This window comes from Loxodonta africana, chromosome 4 (assembly GCF_030014295.1).
Source record: "Loxodonta africana isolate mLoxAfr1 chromosome 4, mLoxAfr1.hap2, whole genome shotgun sequence".
Classification (NCBI taxonomy): Eukaryota; Metazoa; Chordata; class Mammalia; order Proboscidea; family Elephantidae; genus Loxodonta; species Loxodonta africana.
In genome coordinates, this window is record NC_087345.1 from 88,709,527 (window position 1) to 88,734,334 (window position 24,808).

Here is a 24,808-nt window from a genome sequence, read left to right on the forward strand (position 1 = left end):
CCCTCCACCCCACACCCCAATCCTGGATTAGCTACAAGTGGCAGGGAGAGAGATCCCCTCTTTTCAAAAGTGTTTTTGGGAGAATAATTTTTTCTAAATGTATCCTGCTTTCCAGAATATATTCCCAGAGACGAAACAGAAAAACCCCAGCCTCATCAGAGCCCTCTACCAGGAAGGGGGCTGGCTCATATGCAGAAAGATGCGCCTGCTTGCAGGGACCACAGGACAAATTCAAAGGCTGAGGTCTAAGATCTTGACAGTATCAAACGGGAGCTTCGGTATAAAGCTGGAAGAGTATAAAACAGCAAACACATTCTCCGGTCTCTCCCACAAGGCATCTCAGATGCTGTCAGGGAAAATCTAAAAGGTCCCCTGCCTTTTTCCCCTAAAATGTTCATACCTCAGAAATATGGAAGACCCCCCTTGAGACTAGCCAGGAGTTTGCTGCTGCTGTTTATTCCCTACACTTCCTGGGAAATGAAATCACACTTCCTGGAGGTTGCCATCTCAGGCCTCCATGACAACTTGGTGTTCAGATTTACCCAGTCTCCATGATTATTCCTAAGATAGTTCCCCTGTCCCCATAGGTCAGGGCAGGCCACAGTGGGGGTCAACCAATCCCTAGCACTTCCCATAAGGATCCTTTCCCTAACAGGAAGAAAGCGTTTTTATTTCACCTTAGAAAGCTCATGTTCACAAGCCCCTGGCTTGGATCAGAACACCCTAACAACCAGTCTATTCAATCAATTTTTTAAAACCCTCCAAAACAAAGCTCTCCTGTCCCCTAAACTGAGTTCCTCAGCTCCTGCTGGGTTCCCAAGTACCCTTCAGGTTTGGGAGGGAGGAGGTTGTTTTACCCACACCCTCCCTGAAGTTGAGGGCCTGAAAAGGGTTTGGCTCAATAATACGCCATCTCCTCCAAGCACACAAACACGAACACTCACATACCACATACACACCTGATCACTTTTTGGGGAGTCAATAGGGTGGTGGTGTGGGAGCAGAGAGGAGCAAAGAATGTTGGTTAAGAATAAAACCTAAATACTTTAGGTTTCTCCCTCAGTTCTTTCTCTGCAGACTCCACCCTCTCTCACCATTCACTGTTGGGTAGGAATGGCCATCAAGAAGGAAGCCAAGATCTTGTTCTTTGGGACAAAAAACCAGATCCCTTCTCTACCTGAATACAGTGATAGGACTCGGGCAGGCAGAACAGCCCCTACTGCTCAACGGTCATGTCAGAGGACACCAAATTTGTTTTTTTTTTCCAACAGCTGTTGCCCAACTTTGGACTAGTCTTGGGCTGTTCCTAAGAGGGCACAAAGAGAGAACTCACTTTGACATCCATTTCTCCCACTCAACACCTCTGTCTGGCTTCAGAAGTCAATGGCAGTGAGGTAGCCACAAACTATCTCCAAAAACTGCCCAAAGAGAGAAGGAAAGGAAAGGGCTTTATGGGCCACTCCCACCCAAGTTTCCTCCAAAAAGGCACTTGAGCTGACCCCATCAGGTACCTGTGTGGCACGGGCCATTACAATACCCATGGGCACAACTCACGCTTGTCCCCTGAGGAAGTAAGAGGTACCTGTTCACTCTTCTTGGATCCAGCCCTTATCTGTTCCTCCCGCTGTTCTTCCTTTTGTCCCCACAGTGTGTAAGGAGGCCCAAGTAAGCTCAGCTGCCATCCCTGATCCTAGTCTCCCTTATACAGGAGGTGAGGTACAGGGCTGTGGAATACTGAGGATCGACTGCAACTAAAAACTCAATTTCCGGGGAGGGCTGGACTAGCCATAGTCCCTGCTTTGTACCAGGACTCTATGCATCCAGATGACCTCTATTCATAGTTTACCTGCTGAAATTGCTTTTGAATAAACAAAAACAAGAACAAAACAAAGAAACAAAAAAATTCTTTTCCCCAATCTTTTCCTTTTCAGCTGCCAGCTGGAGTCCAAGGTTGTGGGAGCCACACTTCAGTCTTGGTCCTGTACCTTGAGTCCCCCTCTTACAACCTCAGCCAAGGGTCCAGAGACTAGTTCGCCCACCCAGGAATGCTGTAGAACTTCCCCGAGATACTCATAGTCTCAGATTATTTACAGAACTGAGGCTCTGGGGCTTCTGTCCCCTGATGTACTCTTCTGGTCTCTTGGGTCCACTCCTCCAGGAGGGGGCAGATACAGACAGGGTGGTGGTGGGACCATCGACCAGAGGGGGTGAGCTCTTCGGTAGATTCTTCTGATCACTCCCACCACCTGGGGCCCCTTGCACCTATAGAGAAAACTGCCCGTCGGAAGTCTTGGACTGGCACCCTTGGCACATCCGTTTGTGTCTGAGTAATCGATCTGTCCGAGAAAAACACTGAGAAGAGAGGGAGGGTTAAGTGCCTAAAAGAAACTCGGCCACCTGTTGGCACACATCACACTCTATGTCTCCTCAGTATGTACACAGATGGCATAAGCACACAGCAGTTAGGAATGCAAGCTCTGGAGCCAGAGTGCCCAGGTCTGAGTCCTGGCTGCAGACTTACTACCTGTGTGACCTTGGGCAAATTATCTAACAGTCCTGAATCGGTATGCTCATTTGTAAGAAAGGGCTAAAATGATCTGCTCACAGCAAGGCTCCTTTAGTCACCAAAATTTACTGAATATCTATCTTGAGGCAGGTACAGCTCTTGGTGCTGAGGATATACTTGAGAACCAGTGGGACAAAGTCTCTGCCCTCATGGAACTTTCATTCTCGTGTTTTGAATATTCGATGTAAGAGCATGGAATAATGCTTGAGACCCAGCAAAACATCCAGGAAGTGTTAGCTGTTATCATTCCCATCTCTTGTTCTTGTCCAATTTTGGTCCTGGCTCTGACATTCTCATCAGATCGGACACTGCCATCCAGGGCAGAGATTTTCTCTCTTCCTCCAAAGTACAGGAGCTTTGAAGTTTGATTGAATCCCAGCTCTGGTCTTTATCTCCTGTGTCCTTGGGAAACTTAACCGCTCTGAATCTCAACTTCCCCATATATGAAATGAGGATAAAGACAACTTTACACAGTAGTTCATTACAGAGCTACTGTGAGGATTAGATGAAATAATCTACGTAAAGTAACTTGTTACAGTGCCAGACATAAACATTTAAGAAATGCTACTGTTATCTTTATTATGATTATTCTAACGGCTCCCACCATTAATCAACTGCATAAGAACAGCAAGTTGCACCTCTTCTGAGGCACTGACCCTATCAGGGTAAGGAACACCAGGTGGCTCCTTGTCGAGGCAGAGTGGGGAATGGCCCTGGTCAAGGAAAATTTTGTGTGTGGAGGTTGGGGGATGACATATAAGCCTTACCTGATGGCACCGTTCACATTGGTAAGGCTTTTCACCACTGTGTACACGCTTGTGGCGCTCCAGGTGGTACTTCTGGATGAAGCGCATATCACATATATCACACTCAAATGGCTTCTCACCTGGTCCAGGTAGAGAGAGAAGTGAATTTCAGGAGATATATATATGGTAGGGAAACTCATTCCAGGTGTAGTCCCAAACTAATTCTTATTAACGTATAACAGAAAAAAATAAAATCAAACCCACTGTCATCGTATAATGTATAGACACCTAAAAAACCCAGAAAAAATACCCAGTGCCGTCTAAGCTACCATAAATGGGGAGAGGTCCTCAAAGCTGATGGTCCCACTGGCAGCAGACAGAGAGCCATGCAACCTCTTTACCTCATTCACTTACCTTCTTCCTCCATTTCTAGTATGTGCACTTTAAAATAAATCCAACTAAGGTTCTACACACACACAGAACACAAGCGATAGACTACTCTCTCCCTTTGAATATAGACAAGAGACTTACCAGTGTGAATGAGGATGTGCCTCTTGAGGTGGTAACTGCTCCTAAAGGCTCCAAAGCAGTGTTGACAAATAAAATTTTTGGGAATCTTTACTTGAAAAGAACCATTTTGTTCCACTACCACCACCTAGGGCAAATATCAGGCAAGTCATGAGGCTACTCCTCTGTGTCTTTCCTGGAGATACCATTCTACTGTGTCCTCCTCCAGCTGCTGGACAAAGGAACCTGTCTGTGGCTTGGTTTGCTCTTCTCCCTGCTTTGACTAAAGATGCTATCATCTCTCATATTGCTTAACATTAATAGACCCCCTTCTGGGGAAGGAGGTGTGGTGGGTAAGCTGTCTGCCTTGTCAAACCTAACACTCTGAATATGACCGGAGGGGAAATCTGCCTGGACCTCTGCCAAAGGGTCTCATGCCTACCCACTTCTTTCCCTTAGCAAAGGTGTTCCAGAGAGGGCAGAGATCAACTACCACAGTGGTTTCTGGATGAAATCAAGGTGACACATTTACTGGCTGTGACGGACCAAAATGTCCAGGAAAAGCTCAAAGTTGAGTCACAGGGGAGGAGGAGGATTACACCATTACCCAACTGCACAAGTTGAGGGAATTACCCCATTACCTGCCTTTTTAACAGTCTTCTTTGAATGAGAGGCCTCAGCCAAGCTGTCATCATCTTTGCGGCTCCGGGACTTATCACTGTCTTTTCGGTGGCCCTTTAAATACAAATCAAATCTAAACTCATAGTCCACCTCAGAATACAAGACAGGAAACCAGATGCTGTTTTCAGACATACAATTATAAATGAGAGTAAACCACCTGCACCAAAGATTTAGAGAAAGTATCCACTCATCTCCTCTCTATGGACCCTGGCCTTAAGGGGTATAGAGAAAACACCTTCATTAGCGCTCTAAAATATCCACTTCATTCATTCCCCAACTGGATTCCTTTTCCCCACTTCCCTAAAAGAAAGCACTGAGGAATCAAAGCCTGGCATCTCCAGGCAGAGAGCTTGGGCCACCCGACCCCCAGGTGCCACAATGGACTCAAGCGCTGTACCTGACTCGAGCACCTCAGGACATCAGGGCTACCTGCCCGCTCGCCATTCTCGGCCTGCTTGTTGGCAATCTGGCTCAGCATCATCTTCTTGCTGGCTGCAGTGGGAACCAGACTCACACCTGCTAGGCCTTCACAAGCCAGGAGACTTGCCTAAGTTGAAAGGAGATAAGGTGTCAGGTCACCTGGCAGGGCAGGGCAAAACAGGCCGCCAGCCTATAGAACTACGCAGGGCAAAACAGGCTGCCATCCTATAGAACTACGCAGGGCAAAACAGGCTGCCATCCTATAGAACTACGCAGGGCAAAACAGGCTGCCATCCTATAGAACTACCTTTTATACCCAACTACAGACAAACTGCTTCTCTCCAGAGTGTCACTCTTCACTTCCAAACCCTGCTTCTTTCAAGAGTCCTCCCTAACTCATCTCACCAGGAACTAATTACTTATTCTGAAGTCCCTCACCATTTATATACAGATCAAGCGAATAATCAAGTATTATCAACACGTCAGTGTCATCAGTACTGTTACCACATACAATATGTGTACGTATGTATTACTTTGAAGATACCTCTAAGCCTCAACTGTGAATGGGCATGAGGGTCTGTTCTGTTGACCCACTGAAATGACAGATTCCTAGGGGACCTTTCTTCTTCTCCCAATAGCACTCAGGTTCACAGAACCCATTTCTGAGTGGCAGACCTCACCGGTGCCAACTATATATTCTATCATGTCCCACAAATATGTTTATCAGTAAACTCAGGTCATTTCTCCCTTCGCATTTAAAATTCCCCAAGCGTTGTCAATTACAAAGGGTATAAAAATTAAACCACTTGGAAAGATTCTAGAGTTGAATATACAACTTTTCTTGACCCCCTAGGCCATTTATATGTGTGCATGTATGTCCAAATTTCTTCACTTTCCCTGCTTCACATATAGTTTAAAAAGCTACTTAAGCAAGGGATGTTTAAGCAAATTTTCACTTTTCATCACTACATGCTTCAAATGAACTTTGCTTAGTTAGCACTAGAGAGTATACTTTTTTTTACCGAAGAAAACTTTCAAAAAACAGTTGGTCAGCAAACTCCCAAAAGCGACTTACAGAAAAATTTGTTTTTCTATTATTACTATAACCCGGGACGCCTTTGCCCTGCTTCAGGGACTCTGGAGCAAAAGGTCTGGAGTTAAAAAAACCTTAGCTCTGCTGTTCACAAACTGTGTAATCTTGGGCAAGTTACTCAACCTCCTTAAGCCTTAAATGCAAAATGCCTATTGGAACACCTATCCTCATAGGTTTGATGAGAATTAAATGAAGACATAAAATGCTTAGTGGTGCCCAGTGCTAAGCTACTGCTTAGTGAAAGGCAGCCTTCTCAGAACAAGAGTTGCTGCAAAGTGCGATGCAAACAGACAAAGGAAGAAGAAACTGAGGGGTTCCTACTCAGCATGGAAAGGAGGAAGCTGTGCATGCGAGGCAGCTGGAAGAAAGCCAATTATACTATAATCAGGCTGCCATCCTGGAGAGACTGGTAGGGGAGGTTCCCTGGAAGAGAGCTTAGAGCAGCTTTGGGGATGCATGCACACAGCACTTCTACACATACAACTACAATAGCCTATCTGGTCATTCTGATTCTCCAATCCATCCTCCACTCCACAATGACAATTACCTTCTAAATACACCGATCTGCAGTCACTCTTGTTTAACATTCTTCAGAGTCCCTATTCCCTAAAGAATAAAGTCTAATTCCTTAGCAAGACATAAAAGCCCCTTGGGTTAGACTCTGTTTTCTCCTCCAGGAGACAACTCTCCCCTCCACCATTATCCACGTGAAAATCTCTCACCCCATTAGCAGCCAACTACCCATAGTTCCCCCATCTGCATCACGTTCTCCTATGCCTCTAAGCCCCAGCCCATGCAGTTCCCCTTGTCTGAATGTCCTTCTCTGTCTGAATGTCTTATCCAGCAAAATCCTATGTATCCTTCAAGCCTCATCTTTGTTCACTCAGACAGAGGTATTATTCCCTACTCTGCAATGTACATACCTCTATTATTAAACATTCCTTCTATCAATAAAGATTCACTGAATTTCTACCACTAGCCAGCCACTACGCAAGGTGCTCTGAGGAGAAAGATAAAAAATATAGTGTGTCTCCATCCCCTATCCCTGCCAACTAGCCTGGAAGCTCGCTGAGGGCAGGAACAGTGTCTTATTCATCTTTACATTCCTAGCACAATGCCTTACATGTAACAGCAGCTCAATAAATTCTTGCTGAAAAACAAATGAAGCATTCACCAGACTGTTCACTCCCTCATGCCCCTTAGCAGTTAATATGCCAAGTATGAACTGAGTACATGTTGCTTTGTAAATGTCCCATCGGTGCCTGTGATTTAGTATAGCCTACCTCCTTCATTTGACTGGAAGCTCCCTGAAGGCAGGGGCTGTGGCCTGTCTCCTTTCCTTCCTCTAGATTTCCCCCTGGTGCTTAATAGAGAGCTTGGCTCACTGGGGTTGCTCAATATGTTGACTAAGGCAGCATTCGAGAGTGAAAATGCAAACACGCTTCCCAGTGATCTTGAAGTAGGAGGACTCTAGAGCTTTTTACCTGAGCCATGCTGATTTCTCACTTAATGCAACCCCAAATGTTCAGGAGTTTCTTAATCCACTTTTCCTTAAGACACTGTAGCTTGAAGAACTGTCACCAAATCACTGTAACGACTCCTTTGTGTCCCTTCAGTCCTGCTGCCATATTGAACTGCCTTTGCCTTCAAATAGAACTTAGTGTCCTCCGAAGTAAAGACAGGTGTTCCAAGAATCCCTGGACTCTGCCTGCCTCCTGCCTATTGTCTGAAAAAGAGTCTGCCAGTCTTGGTTTTCCAGTTGAATTCTCTCGTTGAGGCTCACGATCTGTTTCGGAAACCTGAAACCAGAAAGGGAGATGGGGCCATTAAGAGCAACATCCTCAGGCCATACAACCTGTGGTGGGGATGAGCTTTTTTGCTGGAAGCTCTTGAGGCTCAAAAAGTAGTCATGAGACTAGCAGAGTTTTCTTTCTAGGTCAGTAGAAGAAACAGGTCTCTAGGGCAAGGAGGGGTTGCCAACAGGAGCAAAAGTAACTGGGGCTCCTTATGGAGGAGCTTTGCCCACAGAGCAAGCACTGGGATTTGCTAATACAGGAATGGAAGAAGGGGGCGGAGGCCCTTTGAGGCTTCTGTGCCGAGTGGGCTGGCCCAGAAAACTAGCAGTCTACATAGGCGGCCTGGAGAACCGAGGTGAAAGAAACCTCAGGGGCCATCGCTGAACGCCTGGTGGCCAGCAGAAACTGGACTGGCAGTGTGCGCCCAGACTGGCTCACTCCTGCGGGTTCTCTGAGTCGCCCGAAGGTACGGAAACTCGCTGCGGAGGTGAAGGGCAGGGAGGCGAAGCTCTGCGCGGCACGTCCCCTCCCTTCTGCCAGCCAGCAGCTGAGCGGGCGGCACCAACCCAGAGAAGAGCGCCGTGGAGCGCGCAAGGTGCGTGCTCGCGCCCGTGCTCCCTCAATCAATACCCGCTCTCCCGGGCCAGGGACGCGGCCGGACGCGCGGGTTGGGGGCGGTGCGCGCGCGCGGCCCCTTCCCCTCCTTCCGCGAGCCCCCTCCCTTCGCCACGCGCCCCTCCTCTCTTCCCCTCCCCCTTCCCGCGCGGCGCCCCGCGGCCTGCGAGCTGCTGAAGCGCTGCCGTCTGCCCGGACGACGCTGACCTCTCTGGGGCGTATTCCTACCTGCCAGGCGTGGCCTCTCACTGTCTCCCCCGCCACGCGGCGCCTCCTCCAGGCCCCAGCAAACCGTGCCAACCCCGCGGCCGCCACTGCCCCCGCCGGGACTGAGGCAAGTTTACAAACACCAACCCGGGGCCCGTTTCCCCGGAAGCACTTCCCCCTCCCCCTCGTCCGCTCCGCCGAGCAGCAACATCCACTTCCGGGCTTGGGAGTCTGACGGGCGGGGGCAACCTGAAAGAGGGTGAGGCTGGGGACGCAGAGAGGGGTGGGTGCAGCCAGTGAGTGGGCGGTGCCGGCGCTGGGAGGGACGGCAAGAGGATGGGCTAGCGGGACGGCGCCTGCGTTATGGCGAGGGTGAGCCTTGGCGGCCATCTTGACTGAGGGCACGAAGAAGGGTCCTGAAATAATTATGTGCTGGGTACTCGTTGTGAGGGTTTGCTAGGTGAGTTGCTTAAATCTGTTTGAAAAGCGCTATCACTTTCCCTCACTCAGGGACGTTTCCTTCGTCGCTTCTGGACCTGAAGCCCCAAGTAGGGCCAGAATAGCTTGTACCGGTATTTTTACGGAACTTGGCCAGGGTTGTCCACCCTGAGGCTTTCCATCAGGCCGAGATCTGTAGATTCTGGGCCTCCCTACCGTGAACACTCAACCACAGGTTGAAAATGAGTCCTCTCTCAGACGCTTTCTCTACGCCGCACTGCTCAAGTCTCTGCAGATGTCCGCACGCCCCAGGCCGGCCCATTTACCTTATGCCGCTAACCCCCTTTATTCCAGACGGTCCAGCGTCTTAACATTGGCCTCCTCGCCTGGAAAAGGCCATGGGACTCCCCTCAAGGAGGCGATAGGTTCGATAGAGACTTAGCGCTACAGATTGGCCCCTGAGCTAGACTTTTTGGGAAAATAGAAACGAACCTTTCCTCAAACTCTATCCCCAGCTTTAGGCATTAGGGAGGGCCCCTGCTGAAGATGGACTATGTGTAAAGTTCACTTGATGAAAGGAAGAAAGCATTTAGATCTCAGTTTCTGCTGTAGGTGCTAACAGGTTGTGAGTTTAGGAGAATTATTGGCGATACCTAAAACTCTATGAAAAAAGTCAAGGATTCCCAACCATTTTCTGTACACAAGCTTTATTTCTTTGAGCACCCCACATTTTGGGCCATTGAAAGTAAGTTCTTCGTGCTCTAAGGCTTGTCATAAAATTGAGACAAAGTGGAGAGAAATGTCACCAGAAATAAGTTTTTTAATTTATTATTTTCAATATAAAAATTTTTTTTATTGTGCTTTAGGTGAAAGTTTACAAATCAGCTTCCCAGTAAACAGTTAATACACAAATTGCTTTGTGACATTGGTTGTCAATCCCGCAATGTGTCAACACTCCCTTTCACCCAGATTCCTTGTTTCCATTCCTTCAGTTTTCCTGTCCCTTCTTGCCTTTTGTCTTTGCTTTTGGGCTGGTATGCCCGTTTAGTCTTGTACACTTCATGGAACTACAAAGCACACCCCTCATGTGTGTTATTGTTTGCCCTGTAGACTTGTCTGATCTTTGGCTGAAGGGTGAACCTCGACAGTGACTTCAGTACTGAGTTAAAAGGGTGTCCAGGGGGCCATACTCTTGGGGTTTCTCCAGCGTCTGTCAGACCAGCAAGTCTGGTATTTTTGTGTGTGTGTGAATTTTAATTTTGTTCTCCATTTTCTTCCCGCTCTGTCCGGGACACTCTCTTATGATCTCTGTCAGAATAGTCAGTAGTGCTAACCAGGCACCATCTAGTTGTTCTGGGCTCAATCTAGAGGAGATTGTGGCAATTGTGGTCCATTAGTCCTAATAAGTCTTCTTTAAAAGTAGTTCATACTTATTGAGCCCTGGTGGTGCAGTGGTTAAAGCACTGGACTACTAACCGAAGGGTCAGGGGTTTGGAACCATTAGCGGCTCCTCAGGAGAAAGATATGGAAGTCTGCTATGAATCATAGACATTTACAGCCTTGGAAACCCTGTGGGGTTGCTATGAGTCAGAATCGATGGCAGTGGGTTTGGGGTTTTTTTTTGTTTGTTTATTTTTCAAAAAATCCAAGCAATGCAAAAGTATAAAAGGCAAAAAATGTTTAGTGTCACCTTCTACTATCCCACGCTACTGAATGCAGTCACTGTTTTCAGTTCGGCATATTTTCCTATGCTCATACAAAAATATTTTTTCATCTAGTACATATTTATTGAGCACCTGCGATGTGCCACACAAATGTATTTTAGGTGTCTTCTAAGTCAGTTTACATTTTTTTAATATTAATTTTATTATTTTTTAAAAATATGCACGGCAAAACCTACTCCCATTCCACAGTCTCTAGACATAATGATGGATGAAGTTGGTTACATTTTTCATATTGTGTCAACATTCTTGTTATTTCTTTTCTAGTTGTTTCACTTCCATTTACCTAAAATCCCTGCCTACTAACATTCTCGCTTATGCTTTAAAATAGTTGTTGAAACAGATATATAGACCAGTGGAACAGAATTAAGAATCCAGACATAAATCCATCCACAAGTGAGCAACTGATATTTGACAAAGGCCCAAAGTCAGTTAAATATGGAAAAGACAGTCTTTTTAACAAATGGTGCTGGCATAACTGGATATCCATCTGCAAAAAAACGAAACAAGACCTGTACCTCACACCATGCACAAAAACTAACTCAAAATGGATCAAAGACCTAAATGTAAAATCTAAAACGATAAAAGGTCATGGAAAAAAAAATAGGGACAACGTTAGGAGCCCTAATATGTGGCATAAACAGTATACAAAACATTACTAACAATGCACAAGCACCAGAAGAGAAACTAGATAACGGGGTACTCCTAAAAATCAAACACCTGTGCTCATCCAAAGACTTCACCAAAAGAGTAAAAAGATTACCTACAGACTGGGAAAAACTTTTTAGCTGTAATATTTCCGATCAGCATCTGATCTCTAAAACCTACATGATACCACAAAAACTCAACCACAAAAAGACAAATAACTCAATTAAAAAATGGGCAAAGGATATGAACGGGCACTTCACTAAAGAAGACATTCAGGTAGCTAATAGATCCATGAGGAAATGCTCATGATCATTAGCCATTAGAGAAATGCGAATCAAATTTACAGTGAGATTCCATCTTGGTCCAACAAGGCAGGCATTAATCCAAAAAACACAACAGAATAAATGTTAGAGTGGCTGTGGAGAGACTGAAACACTTATATACTGCTGGTGGGAATGTAAAATGGTACAACCCCTTTGGAAATCTATTTGGCGCGTCCTTCAAAAGCTAAAAGTAGAACTACCATACAATCCAGTAATCCCCCTCCTTGGAATATATCCTAGAGAAATAAGAACCTTTACACAAACAGATATGTGCACACCTATGTTCACTGCAGCACTGTTTATAATAGCAAAAAGTTGGAAGCAACCAAGGTGCCTGTCAGCGGGTGAATGTGTAAGTAAATTATGATATATTCACACAATGGAATACTACGCATCGATAAAGAACAGTGATGAATCTGTGAAACATTTCATAACATGGAGGAATCTGGAAGGCATTATGCTGAATGAAATTAGTTGCAAAAGGACAAATATTGTATAAGACCACTATTACAAGAACTCGAGAAATAGTTTAAGCAGAGAAGAAGATATTCTTTGGTGGTTACAAGAGTGGGGAGGGAGGGAGGGAGAGGGGTTTTCACTAATTAGATAGTAGATAAGAACTATTTTTGGTGAAGGGAAAGACAACACACAATACCGAAGAGGTCAGCACAACTGGACTAAACCAGAAGCAAAGAAGTGTCCTAAATAAACAGAACACTTCAAATGCCGGAGTAGCAGGGACGGGGGTTTGGGGACCATGGTTTCAGGGGACATCTAGGTCAATTGGCAAAATAAAATTTATTAAGAAAACATTCTGCATCCCACTTTGGAGAGTGGCATCTGGGGTCTTAAACGCTAGCCACTGGCCATCTAAGATGCATCAATTGGTCTCAACCCACCTGGAGCAAGGAAGAATGAAAAACACCAAGGACAAAAGGTAATTATGAGCCCAAGAGGCAGAAGGGGTGACATAAACTAGAGACTTACATCATCCTGAGACCAGAAGAATTAGTTGGTGCCCGCCCACAACCAATAACTGCCCTAACAGGGAACACAACAGGGAACCCCTGAGGGAGCAGGAGAGCAGTGGGATGCAGACCCCAAATTCTCGTAAAAAGACCAGATTTAATGGTCTGACTGAGACTAGAAGGACCTCGGAAGTCATGGTCCCCAGACCTGTTATCCCAAGATAGGAACCATTCCCAAAGCCAACTCTTCAGACAGGGATTGGACTGGACTATAAGATGGAAAATGATGCTGGTGAGAAGTGAGCTTTTTGGCTCAAGTAGACACATTAGACTATATGGGCAACTCCTGTCTGGAGGGGAGATGAGAAGTCAGAGGGGGACAGAAGCTGGCTGAATGGACATGGGAATACAGGGTGTTGAGGAGTATGCTGTCTCATTAAGGAGAAAGCAACTAGGAGTATGTAGCAAAGTGTATGTAAATTTTTATATGAGAGATTGATTTGTAAACTTTCACTTAAAGTACAATAAAAAAAAAATAGCTGTTGACCCTTTAGGCTTATATAGATAACGCTTTTTTTTTTTGAGCACAATGCTCAAGGTTGACAATGTTTTAAGTCATTTTATATTTAAAAAATTGTTGCATACTATTCTGTTTTATGTTTGTACTTTATCTAGCCCTAGTAGTAACATAATGAACTCAAGTTAGTTCCAGCTTTTTGCTTTTTATACAGTGCCTTAATGAACATCCTTATATAGTTAACCTTTTGGATTTATAGATTTGTAGATAAGATATGTGTATTTTAAATTTTGATATGTTCTGTGAAATTGACTTTCAAAAATTTGTAACAGCTTATAAGCCCACTCAGAACAGTGTGTAAATATCCCCATTTCCTACAACTTTGGCAATTCTGGATGCTGTGAATTTTTTATACAGTTGACAGTTTGGTAGGTGAAAAATAGCATTTTATTGTTGTTTTACTTTGTGTGTTAATAATAGTAAAGTTGAGCATCTCATTGCTTTTTGACCCTTTTAATTATTTCTTTAAATTGCCTGTTCATATCCTTTGTCCATTAAAGAAAAAGTAGACAATTTGTCTGTTTCTTATTGATTGGTAGAAATCCTGTCACTATTCAGGGTATTAACTCTTCATTCTTTGTCATATGTATTTCAGTTTTTTCTGTCTCAGTTTTTCATTTATCTTTCAACTTTTTAAAAGGCTGGAAGTCTGCTTTATGGGAAAATAGTTGAAATATTTCTGTCAAAGACAGGAACAAGACAAGAATGTTTATCATCAAAACTAATATTCTACTAGAGGTCCTAGCCACCTACAAGTCTCATTATTTTCATACAATATATTCATCTACAAAGAGAATCAACTTACAAAATATTAAAACAAGGGAATACAACAACATGGCCGATGTAAGATTAACAAACAAAAATTATACAAATAAACTACAAGAACAATACCAGCTGTAAAATTTCATAGATTATCTTATTCACAGTAAAAAATTATATGTCAAGAAATTTAATAGGAAACTGCAAATGATGTATTAAGAAAACCATACTATTTTAGTGAAAGACAAAAAGGACTTGATCGAGTGGAGAGTTTTACCATGTCTACGAATAGGAAAACTCTATATCGCATAGAAAAACCGTTGCCATCAAGTGATTCTGACTCATAGTGACCCTATAGGACAGAGTAGAACTGCCCCATGGGGTTTCTGAGGAGTGGCTGGTGAATTCGAACTGGCCGACTTTTTGCTTAGCAGCCAAGCTCTTAATCACTGCACCACCGGGGCTCCTAATACTGCATAGAATTTAATTTAATGTAACATATAATAAAAATTGGAAACCCTGGTGGCGTAGTGGTTAAGAGTTATGGCTGCTAACCAAAAGGTCGGCATTTGAAATCTAACAGGTGCTCCTTGGAAACTGTATGGGGCAGTTCTACTCTTTCCTGTAGGGTCACTATGAGTCAGAATTGATTCGACGGCAGCGGGTTTTGGTTTTTTATAGTAAAAATTAATGCCTAATACTGCATAGACATTGATTTTTGCTGTTAAAAAAAACCAAACCCATTGCTATCAAGCTGATTCTGACTGATAGGGACCCTATAGGACAGAATAGAACTGCCCTGTAGGATTTCCAAGGAGAGCTTGGTGGATTCGAACTGCTGACCATTTGCTTAGCAGCCGTAGCTCTTAACCACTATGCTATCAGGGTTTCATATATATAGATTACATTAATTAAACTCTAAGTAAAGTAGGATTTTGTGTGGAACTTAATGCTGATCTAAAAATTTACAGGGAAAAGAATAATTGCAAGGAGAGGCAAAAACATTTTGAAAAATATTGAGTAGGTAAAATATTGAGAGATAAAGCCATGAGTGATTTTGAACCACTTTAATGGTGTCTTCCTTTACACAGAATTTTCAAAATTTTATGTAGTGAGATTTGCCTGTGGCTTCTGTGACATGCTACCTTAAAATTATTAAAACATCTCCCTGTACTTCCTTCTGGTAGTCTTATCCTTTTGTATTTTCAGTTTCTTTTTATCTTGGCTGATGTTTGTTTTCATGTATGGTGAAAGGTAGTGAGAAATGTCAGAGTTAAATGGAACCAGTGTTGTAATGAGAGAGGTAGGAACTTAGTAGTCAGAAAATCAGTGATCTAGGCTTGCTCCCATATCGCTTTGTAATCTTGGACAAATTAGTTCACCTTCTCCAGCCAAAGAGTCCTCATCTTGAAAAGGAGGATGAATAAATAAATACCTACTGTGGCTAATTTCTAGCACTACCGTGAGGGTAAAATGAGATAATAGGTGAGAAGGCTTTGAGAAGAAAACATCCTTTGCTAAGCTATCATTAATATAGATTCCTCTTGGTTTATGCAAATCAAGTATGAGTGGAATGCAGCATTATTTTTCAGTACCTGGAAATAGTTGATTGTTTCAGCAAATGTTTACTGAGTCCCTTTGTGCAAGAAGGAAACTTAACATTTTTTCAGGTGCCTATGTTTGGAAACCGTGGTGGCGTAGTGGTTAAGAGCTGTGGCTGCTAACCAAAAGGTTGGCAGTTTGAATCCACCAGGTGCTCCTTGGAAACCTTATGGGGGCAGTTCTACTCTGTCCTTATAGGGTTGCTATGAGTTGGAATAGACTCTATGGCAACGGGTTTTATTTTTTTATGTTTATCCACCCAGAGGTACCTGGGAAGACAGGCCTGGCAATCTGCTTCCAAAAGGTCCCAGCCTTGAAAACCGTGTGGAGCAGTTCTACTCAGCATACATGGGTCACCATAAGATGGAATTGACTCATGGGCAACTAATAACAACAACATTCTGTGTTTGGTGCTTTATTAAAGAAGGTAAAATTTAGCCCTCTCCCCCCAGAAATTTATGATCTAGAAGCAGAGAAAACAACATACACAAGAAGAGAGTTGATGCCTCTGTATTAATGTGGGTGTTTAATCAGTGGGGCTTTTTGACAGGTGGCAGAGAGGGCAGCGTTTTAACTAACAGTAAACCTGATTGGAAGCGCTTTTGAGAGGCAACTACCTTTATCCCTTTGCCCCAGGCAAGCCTCTTCCTTTGTGACCTTCCCTAACCCAGTTCTCTAGCGCACCCCTCCCCTTATTCAAATTGCACGGTAAAGATTACTAGTAGGTCTTTCCCCCACACCAGCTCCCTGTCTCCTCCTGCAGAGCCTGAGTATTTTCTCCTTGAAATCAGCCCTGGGCTAATTGAGTGGAGTTACCCATTCATTCCTGCCTTTCCTTCCTGAGCTCCCCACTCTGTTGTGGGGATCATGCCTTTATTTTATACTCGAGTCTCTGTGCTGACCTTTTGGCCACGCACAGGGCAGACACAGCATCTGGGCTAGTAGACAGTACATGGTGGCTGAACTAGCTGAACCCATTCCCCTGTCAGAGAGCCAGCTGGGGCTCTGTAATAGAGAGATGAACAGTATATGCATACCTTTGCCACCCTTTAGTCCATTTTGATGATAGTGAATTGAGGAATTGGGAAAGCACATCAGGTACTCACTAGGGACATTTCCTTGAGTTTGATGATTTGTATATTTTGGAAGTTCTTGTTACCCCTTAATCTTTTTGTAATTTAAAAATAATCTTTACTTTTTTACATTACGTAAGTAATATTAAATTGCTGCATAAAATTATAAAAACCAGTTCCTGTCAAGTTGATTCCGACTTTCGATGACCCCATGTGTGTCAGAGCATTACTGTGCTCCATAGGGTTCTCAGTGGTGGATATTTTGGAAGTAGGTCTCCTTTCGGTTAGCAGCTGAGCGCATTAACCATTTGCACCACCCACGGACTCCTATAAAAATATAGGTGAGTATAAATAAGAAAATTAAAGACACCCATAATTCTAATACCCAAAAATAACCAGAGTTAATATTTTGAAGTCTTTTCCCTTCTTTTTCAGGTTTTTTTTTTTTTTTTTTTTTTCCGATTAAACACATGTATACTGGAGGGAGAGGGGTATGGGAAGTGACTGCTAATGGGTATGGAGTTTCTGTTTGGGATGATGAAAATGTTCTGAAATTGGGTAGTGGTGATTAATGCAGAACTTTGTGGGTCTACTAAAAACGACTGAGTTGTACACTTTAAAAAAATGAACTTTATGGTGTATGAATTATATCTCAGTAAAGCTGTTATTTTTTAAAATGCATGTAGCTACATTCATATAAAAACCCATTGTTGTCTAGTCGATTCTGACTCTGGCGACCCTACAGGACAGAGAAGAACTGCCCGATAGGGTTTCCAAGGAGCGGCTGGTGGATTCAAACTGCTGGCTTCTTGGTTAGCAGCCAAACGTTTAACCACTGTGCTACCAGGTATTGCTTTTTTCTGAACTATTTAAGAGAAAGTTGCAGATAGCATCTCCTGTGTTGCTAAGCGTTTCAGCACTTTTTCTAAGAACCAGAACATACATAAGCACAATACAGTGATCAAATTCAGGAAATTTAACATTGATAGAATACTGTTATTTATCACACCGTCCATATTCACGTTCCACCAGTTGTTCCAATAATGTTCTTTATAGTAGATTTTTTCATTCCTTATCCAGGAGTCAATCTAGATTACCCATTACATTTGGTTATAACGTCTCTAGCCTCCTATTTGGAACAGTTCCTCAACCTTTCTTTGATTTTTATGACATAGATGTTTTTGAAGAGCATAGGCTAGTTGTTTTGTAGAATGACCCTCAATTTAGACATACCAGTTTCCTCATGATTAAATTCAGGCATAAGTGATTTTGAGTGCTTCTCTGTGCCTCACATCAGGAGGCCCATGATGTCAGTCTGTCCCATTATTGGTGATGTTACCTTTGGTCACTTGGATCAAGGTGGTGTGTCCCAGGTTTCTTAACTAAAGTTACCATTTTTCCCTTTAAAGTATTTTTAAGGAAAGGAATATTAAAACATAGCCCAGAGGTGAAGCTTTACGCAGGTTTTAATGTTGTGCTGATATTTTTGAAGGAGAGAAAGAGAAAGGTATAACAGCATTGGAAGATTAAAAGGAAAAAAAATTAGTCAAGGATTAGGAGGCAGGAGATCAGTTGGAACTATTGGAGTAAACCAGGCATGATCCTGGCAGGGAAATGCCAGTAGAGATGGAGAGAAGTGGAAGGATTTAGGGAGGAGGGGGAGAGAATAGTTCAAGGATGGCATTCAGCTCTCTGGTTTGAGCAACTGGTAGTGGATGATGCCATTCACCAAGCTAAAGACACCAGAAAGAAGAGCAGGTTTGACAGGGCCGATAATGAGCTCAGATTTGGACATATTGAGTGTAAAATACCTGTAGGAGGAGTGGCCTCATGGATTTGGGGCTCAGGAGAGAGGTCTGGGATAGAAAAGTCACCAGCATGTAGCCCTGGCAGTGGGCAGGATTGCCCAGGGAGAAGTGCAGAGTGCAGATGGAGGAGGCCCAGGGACAGAACCCTGAGGAACTCTAGCATTTAAGGGAGGTCAGAGGAAGGTGAAACTGCCAAGAAAATTGGGGAATGGTCAGAGAGAGGGGGAAAGCTAGGGGTAGTAATATGGAAGCCAGTGGAAGAAAATGTTTCAAGTTGGGACTGGTGAACCATGATTGATGGCTCCAGAGGGGTCAAATAAGATAAAGATGAGATATGTCCATTGGATTGGAGGCAGGGAAATTCTTGGTAACCTTGAAGGTGAAAGCCACATGGCAGTGGGCTGAGCAAAGTTGAGAGAAGAAAAAGTGAAGACAGAGTGGAGGCAACTCTTTCAAGAAGGTTGGCTGTGAAGAGGTGGTTGGAAGGGGACATGTGAGAGGCTTGAACAATTTTAAATGCTATGAGAAAGAGGCAGTAGGAAGGAGAGTTGAAATGAGAGGGAGTAATGAAGAGGGCATTACTGAGGGGAAAGGGGAGGAAACCTTTAGACCAGCGGTTCAGAATCAGATGTCTGTGGTGAAAGGTGGGTAATGCAGACTGAGGTGAAACAGAATGCAAACCCCTACTAAAGTGCTTGTGTGCCATGGCCTTGTAAGGGGATTTTACATCTTCATTCTTTGCTCTGTATTTTGCAGTGCCCCCTGTGGAAGGAATATATATCCTCACCCAACTGCCCTACGGCTTAGCCATGTGACTTTATGTGGTCAATGGAATGTGAGCATATATGCCGTATGCTAGGTCTGAGCAGAAATTTTTAGGGTTGTTGCATGGTTTTCCCTGCCTTTGCTCTTTTCCCTCTGTCACGAGAACAGTGTGTCTCAGAGGCTGTTCCTTACAATGGGACTCAGAATAAAGATATGTGAATGAGCTGCAGTCAACCCCAATGCCAACATAAGCCATGAAAGAGAAGTAAATTTCCGTTGTTGTAAGCCAGTGACATATGGAGGTCATTTGTTACCACAGAAAAACTAATACAGGAGTGCAACCAAATTAAAAATACACTGAGATACCGTTTTTCACTCTTTAAGTACGAAAGGTCCAGAAGTTTGACCACGTGTTCTGTTGCTGAGGCTAAGAACACAGGTATTTTCATACATTGATACAACCTGTATGGATGTTGATAATCTCTATCAAAATTATAAATGTAGATGACTATAATAAAAAAGATGAATAATAACAAGTGTTGGTGTGAGGATGTGGAAAAATTGGAACCCTTATGAATTGCTGGTGGGAATGTAAAATAACGTGGTTCACCACTTTCTCAGAAAGTTAAAACACAGAGAGTTACCATATGACTCAGCAGTTCTACTCCCACGTACTCAAGGGAAATGAAAACATATATCCACACAAAAACTTATATATCAGTATTCATAGCCACGTTATTCGTAATAGGCCAGAAGTGGAAACAACAAATGTCCATCAACTGATAAATGTGTAAATCAGATATGGTATGTCCATAGTCCATACAATGGAATATTATCCCACCATAAAAAGGAATGAAGTACTGATGCATGCAACATGGATGAACCTTGAAAACATCATGCCAAGTGAAAGAAGCTCATCACAAAAAATCACATATTGTATGATTCATTTATATGAATGTCCAGATGAGGCAAATACGTAGAGACAGAAAGTAGGTTAGTGATTACCAGGACCCGGGGGCAGGGGAAAATGGGAGTGACTGCTAATGAGTTCCTTTTTGGGGTGATGAAAACGTTCTGGAATTAGATCGTGATGATGATTGCACAACTTCGTGAATATACTAAATACCACTGATTTTTATATACTTTCGCCCATTGCCGTCGAGTTGCTTCTGACTCATAGCGACTCTATAGGACAGAGTAGAACTGCCCATAGAGTTTCCAAGGAGTGGCTGGTGGATTCAAACTACCCGACCTTTTGGTTTTATGAGGTATATTTTATAGTATACGAATTACATCCCAACAAAATTGTTATATGAAAAAAAGGGGAATTTTTTCATGTACTGACATGTTAAGATGACCCATACGTTGTTAGCTGAAAAAGAGTAAGGTGCAGACCAGTGATTATATGCCATCTTTTGTGTGAAGAAGGAGGAAAATAAGAATATATACATTCACATTTGTTAGCATTTGCATTCAAAACCCTGGAAGGTACCCAAGAAACTAATGGAAGGGTTGCCTGTCAGAGTGGGGAGCAGGAATGGGACGTAAGGGACGGGGTCAGAATTAGATTCTTTACTACATTAATATTTTTATATTGTTTTGATTTTTGAACTATGTGAATGTATTGCTTAATCAAAAAATGGAAGGCATCGAAAGGACCATAATGAAATACAAATAATAATAATGAATGATTTAAAAACAATATTAAGAGGCAGCTCCAACAGCAGCTGATTGTTGCTTTTTATTAATTCAGGCACTGTGTTGCCAGGTATTCTGATTTTTTCTCAAGAAGCTGGAAGCATTTTATTAATGTGAAATAACTTCGAGTGCTGGCAATTATTTTAAAAAGTTTTTAGACATACTGTGTAAGCCAAACAAAACCCTGACTGTAGGTGGGATTTGGCTTACTCCCAGTTTGTTACTTTGGCTTTAGACTGTGAATTTCCTGAGGGCAGAGCTCTCCACATTACCTCCAGTGACCACCTAAGCCCTTGGCTGTAATCTTTACGGAAGGAGATAGCTAGGGAGCTAGGGAGTGGCTGGGTGGATTTGAACTGCCAACCTTTGATAGTCTGAGTGCAAACAATTTGCACCACCCAGGGACCATACATACTAGGTACCTGTCCATACCTGTTGCTCTGGAGTTGATTCCCACTCATAGAGATCCTATAGGACAGAGTAGGACTGCCCCATAGGAATTCCAAGGCTGTAATCTTTGTGGAAAAGACTGCCAGATCTTTCTCCTGTGGAACAGCTGGTGGGTTCAAACTGCCGACCTTTTGGTTTGTAGCCAAGCGCTTAACCACTGTGCCACCAGGGCTCCTTACATACTAGGTACTAAGTAAATATTTAATGAATGAAGAGATCCAGAGCTCAGGTTGCAAAAAGTTGTGAATTTTGATGGCTTTTTTTTTAACCCTAAGAAAATTGAAATTAGAGAGGGAGGGAGGGAGGGAGCAGGTAGATGGGTCAGTAGTTTGACAGGTGTGGAAAAATTTTGAAAGAGTTGCTACAGACAATTAGAGCTGACAGTTGAAAACTAGTTGTGTTGCGGGGCAGCATTGAGTGTCCAGTTGAACACAGTCCCCACTTATTTTTCCCTCTGAAGACTGATAGTCCGGTGTTTTTCTGGTACCACCTTCATTACAGCTTGACAAATCCCTTCACTTCTCTCCTTTGTTGGAGAAGTTTGATGCAATCTGGTTCTCTTTCATTTCTGGTCTAGTTTTGGTTTGGTTGGTTTTATCTCTGGAAGTCTTGGGATCTTCCATTACTCTGAAATGATTTTATAATACGACTACATGTTGGGCATTCAGTGGATTATTTGAATCTATCCTTCTGTTCTGAAAAACTTTGTTTGAGAATTTCTTTCCCTCCTTTTTTTTCTTCTCTAGTTTTGAAACTTCTTGTTTGTTGAATATTGGACTTTTTGGATTGACCTTCTAAAGTTCTTATGTTTTCTTTCTTATTGTCCATCTCTATAATTTTTGTCTTTCTGTGTGTTTTTTTTGACTTTATCTTAGTCTTTTTGTGTGATTTTTCATTGACTCAAGATACAACCTAATCTTGGAGATTGAGTCCTGCTTCATTAACATAACTGCCTCCAGTCCTGCCTCATTAACATCAAAGAGGTAGGATGTACAACGTACAGGAAAATCACATCAAATGACAAAATGGGGGACAGTCACACAATGCTAGCACTTCTCCTTGTTCTCTGCGTATTTCTTTTTGAGAGCAACCTATTTTTTTCATGGATGCAATATCATATTTTTGAGGCCTTCTGCTGCTTCCTGTGTTTCTCTGCTTGCACCGAATGCCTTTGTTCAGTTTGTCTGTTCATGTAGGTCATGGTTGGGGTTTTCCTCAAGTGTGTGGTAATCCTTGGCTCTCTGCTCACATTTAAGAGCAAGGCACTTAAGACGTATTGGAAGGTATTGACTGTATTTTATTGTATTGACTGGTGATTGGGCAAGGACTGAAATAAGAGCATCCGTACATCTCTTCTCTGGGGCTCTGGAGTTGAGTTTCTCCAGAGAGGAATCTTCCAGTCTCCTGGCTCTAAAGGGTTTACCTCTGGCTACCAGTTCTGAGAGCTGATTGGGGGGAAGGGATTAATTTGATATGTAATGTTCTCTTAATCCTCCTATTTTCAGTATAGTGCCTCATCTTTACCTCCTGCTGCACCTGGTGCCCCTAAGTCCCAGCTTCCTTGTTTCATTTTCTCCGGGGGACAAACCTCCTGCTTCCTTGGAAATAGGTGGAGTGGAGGGGTGTTGCCTGGGTGATTATGCTGGGGGAGGAGAATGAGGGTCTCACTGTTCCTTGCACAGATTTTTATGTAATCCCTGTGTTTTCGGCTGTGCCCTTCCCTCCTGCCCTCCAAGATAGCTTGTTGTTGTTAGTGCCTTCTAGTCAATTCTGGAAAACCCTGTGGTGTAGTGCTTAAGAGCTATGACTGCTAACCAAAAGGTTGGCAGTTTGAATCCACCAGGTGCTCCTTTGAAACTGTATGGGGCAGTTCTACTCTGTCCTATAGGGTCGCTACAAGTTGGAATCAACTCAATGGCAATGGGTTTAGTCAATTCTGATTCTATGGATTGAATTGTGTTCCCCCCAAATGTTTCAACTTAGCTAGGCTATGATTCCCAGTAATGACGCAGGATTAGAGGCAGTTATGTAATGAAGCAGGACTCAGTCTATAAGAATAGGTTGTATCTTGAGTCAGTCTCTTTTGAAATATAAAAGAGAGAAGCAGAAGCTAGCAAGGGGGGAACCTCATGCCATCAAGAATGAAGAACCAGGAGAGGAGAGCGTCCTATGTACTTGGGGTCCCTGTGCTGAGAAGCTCCTAGACCAGGGGAGATTGAAAACAAGGACTTTCCTCTAGAACTGACAGAGAGAGAAAACTTTCAGCTGGAACTGGCACCCTGAATTTGGACTTCTGGCCTCCTAGACTGTGAGAATAAATTTCTCTTTGTTAAAGCCATCCATTTGTGGTATTTCTGTTATAGCAGCACAAGATAACTAAGGCAGAATTTGGTACTGGGAATGGGATGCTGCTCTAACAGATACCTAAAATGTAGACTTAGGTAGAGTTTGGAAGAGTTTTAAAGTGCCTAATAGTAAAAGCCTAGATTTCCTTCAAGAGACTGTTGGTGGGATTGTGGACATCAAAGATGATTCTGATGAGGACACAGAAGGAAGTGAGGAGAGCTGTTACACCGGAGATGGCGCAGATGGCGAGAAGGAGCAGAACCGAGAACCGGCTCGACACAGCACTGTAGCTAACCCATGGAAAGAGAGAGCTGAGTTCTATTGCTTTGCAGGAAGTCTACTTATCCTTGGAGTTAAAGAGATTTGGAATACTTGCCCAAGTAGGGCAGAAGCCAGCTGGCCCAAGGGCCTGAGGGCGGAGAGGCCAAGGAACCAGGAAACAGAAGCTGAAGAGAAAAGGAACACAGGAAGCAGAGCTGCCTCAGTCTCAAAGAATGGAACCATGGCCTGCTGGATCTCAGAGAGTGGAGCCATAGCCTTCTAGGTTTCAAAGAGTCAGATCTTCACCATCTTGGTTCTGGAGTGTGGGGCTGGCTTTCACAAGTGCCAGTGGGATGGGGTCAGATCTGCTGCCCAAAGCTGAAGGGGCAGGGCTGCCATGCCCAAGGGGGAGAAGAATGGGGCCTCCCGGGGCTGAGGGGGTAGAGTTGCCATTCAGATGGACTAGGAGAACAGGGTCACCCAAAGCTGAGGAACCAGAGTTGCCATTCCAGTGGGTCTAGAAGGTGGAGCTGAAGCCCAGGGCCGAGGGACCTCCACCCAGAATCCGGACAGGGCAGGGCCATTACCTAAATGGTCTCAGAGAACAGAGGATTATTTTTCAAGCCTTGAAAGCTAATGTAATATGTTCTGCTAACCTACTTGGTGCCTGCTATCTGTTCTTTCCCTCCAATTTCTACTATTTGTAATGGAAATGTCTACCTTGTACTTTGTGCCTGTTC

The 24,808-nt window shown here is 43.5% G+C and overlaps 2 protein-coding genes across 9 annotated transcripts in view; one reads left to right on the plus strand and one right to left on the minus strand.

The window, feature by feature from the left end:
- Nucleotides 1–1,903: 1,903 nt before the first annotated feature.
- ZNF740 (zinc finger protein 740) lies at nt 1,904–8,795 on the minus strand. 2 transcript variants are annotated; one of them, XM_003405048.4, is made up of 7 exons: nt 8,653–8,795; nt 7,498–7,812; nt 4,898–5,047; nt 4,465–4,554; nt 3,844–3,967; nt 3,334–3,452; nt 1,904–2,352 (listed from the first exon to the last, which is right to left on the minus strand). In XM_003405048.4, exons 2-7 carry the CDS (start codon nt 7,504–7,506, stop codon nt 2,263–2,265), a joined length of 582 nt encoding a protein of 193 aa, XP_003405096.1. In that variant the 5' UTR covers nt 7,507–7,812; nt 8,653–8,795; the 3' UTR covers nt 1,904–2,262. The 2 variants fall into 2 exon arrangements, with proteins under 2 accessions (XP_003405096.1, XP_023412708.1); XM_023556940.2 differs by lacking the exons at nt 7,498–7,812; nt 8,653–8,795 and adding an exon at nt 7,297–7,491.
- CSAD (cysteine sulfinic acid decarboxylase) overlaps nt 8,118–24,808 on the plus strand; it is a 43,117-nt gene continuing 26,426 nt past the window's right edge. For 2 of the 7 annotated variants that reach the window (XM_010597053.3, XM_010597058.3), the window contains exon 1: nt 8,195–8,404. The gene's annotated coding sequence lies outside the window, so the exon portion shown is untranslated. Of the gene's footprint in view, nt 8,405–8,678; nt 8,759–8,929; nt 9,092–24,808 lie in introns of those variants that run through there. The other 5 variants (XM_023556916.2, XM_064284174.1, XM_010597045.3 and 2 more) reach the window with 4 other exon arrangements.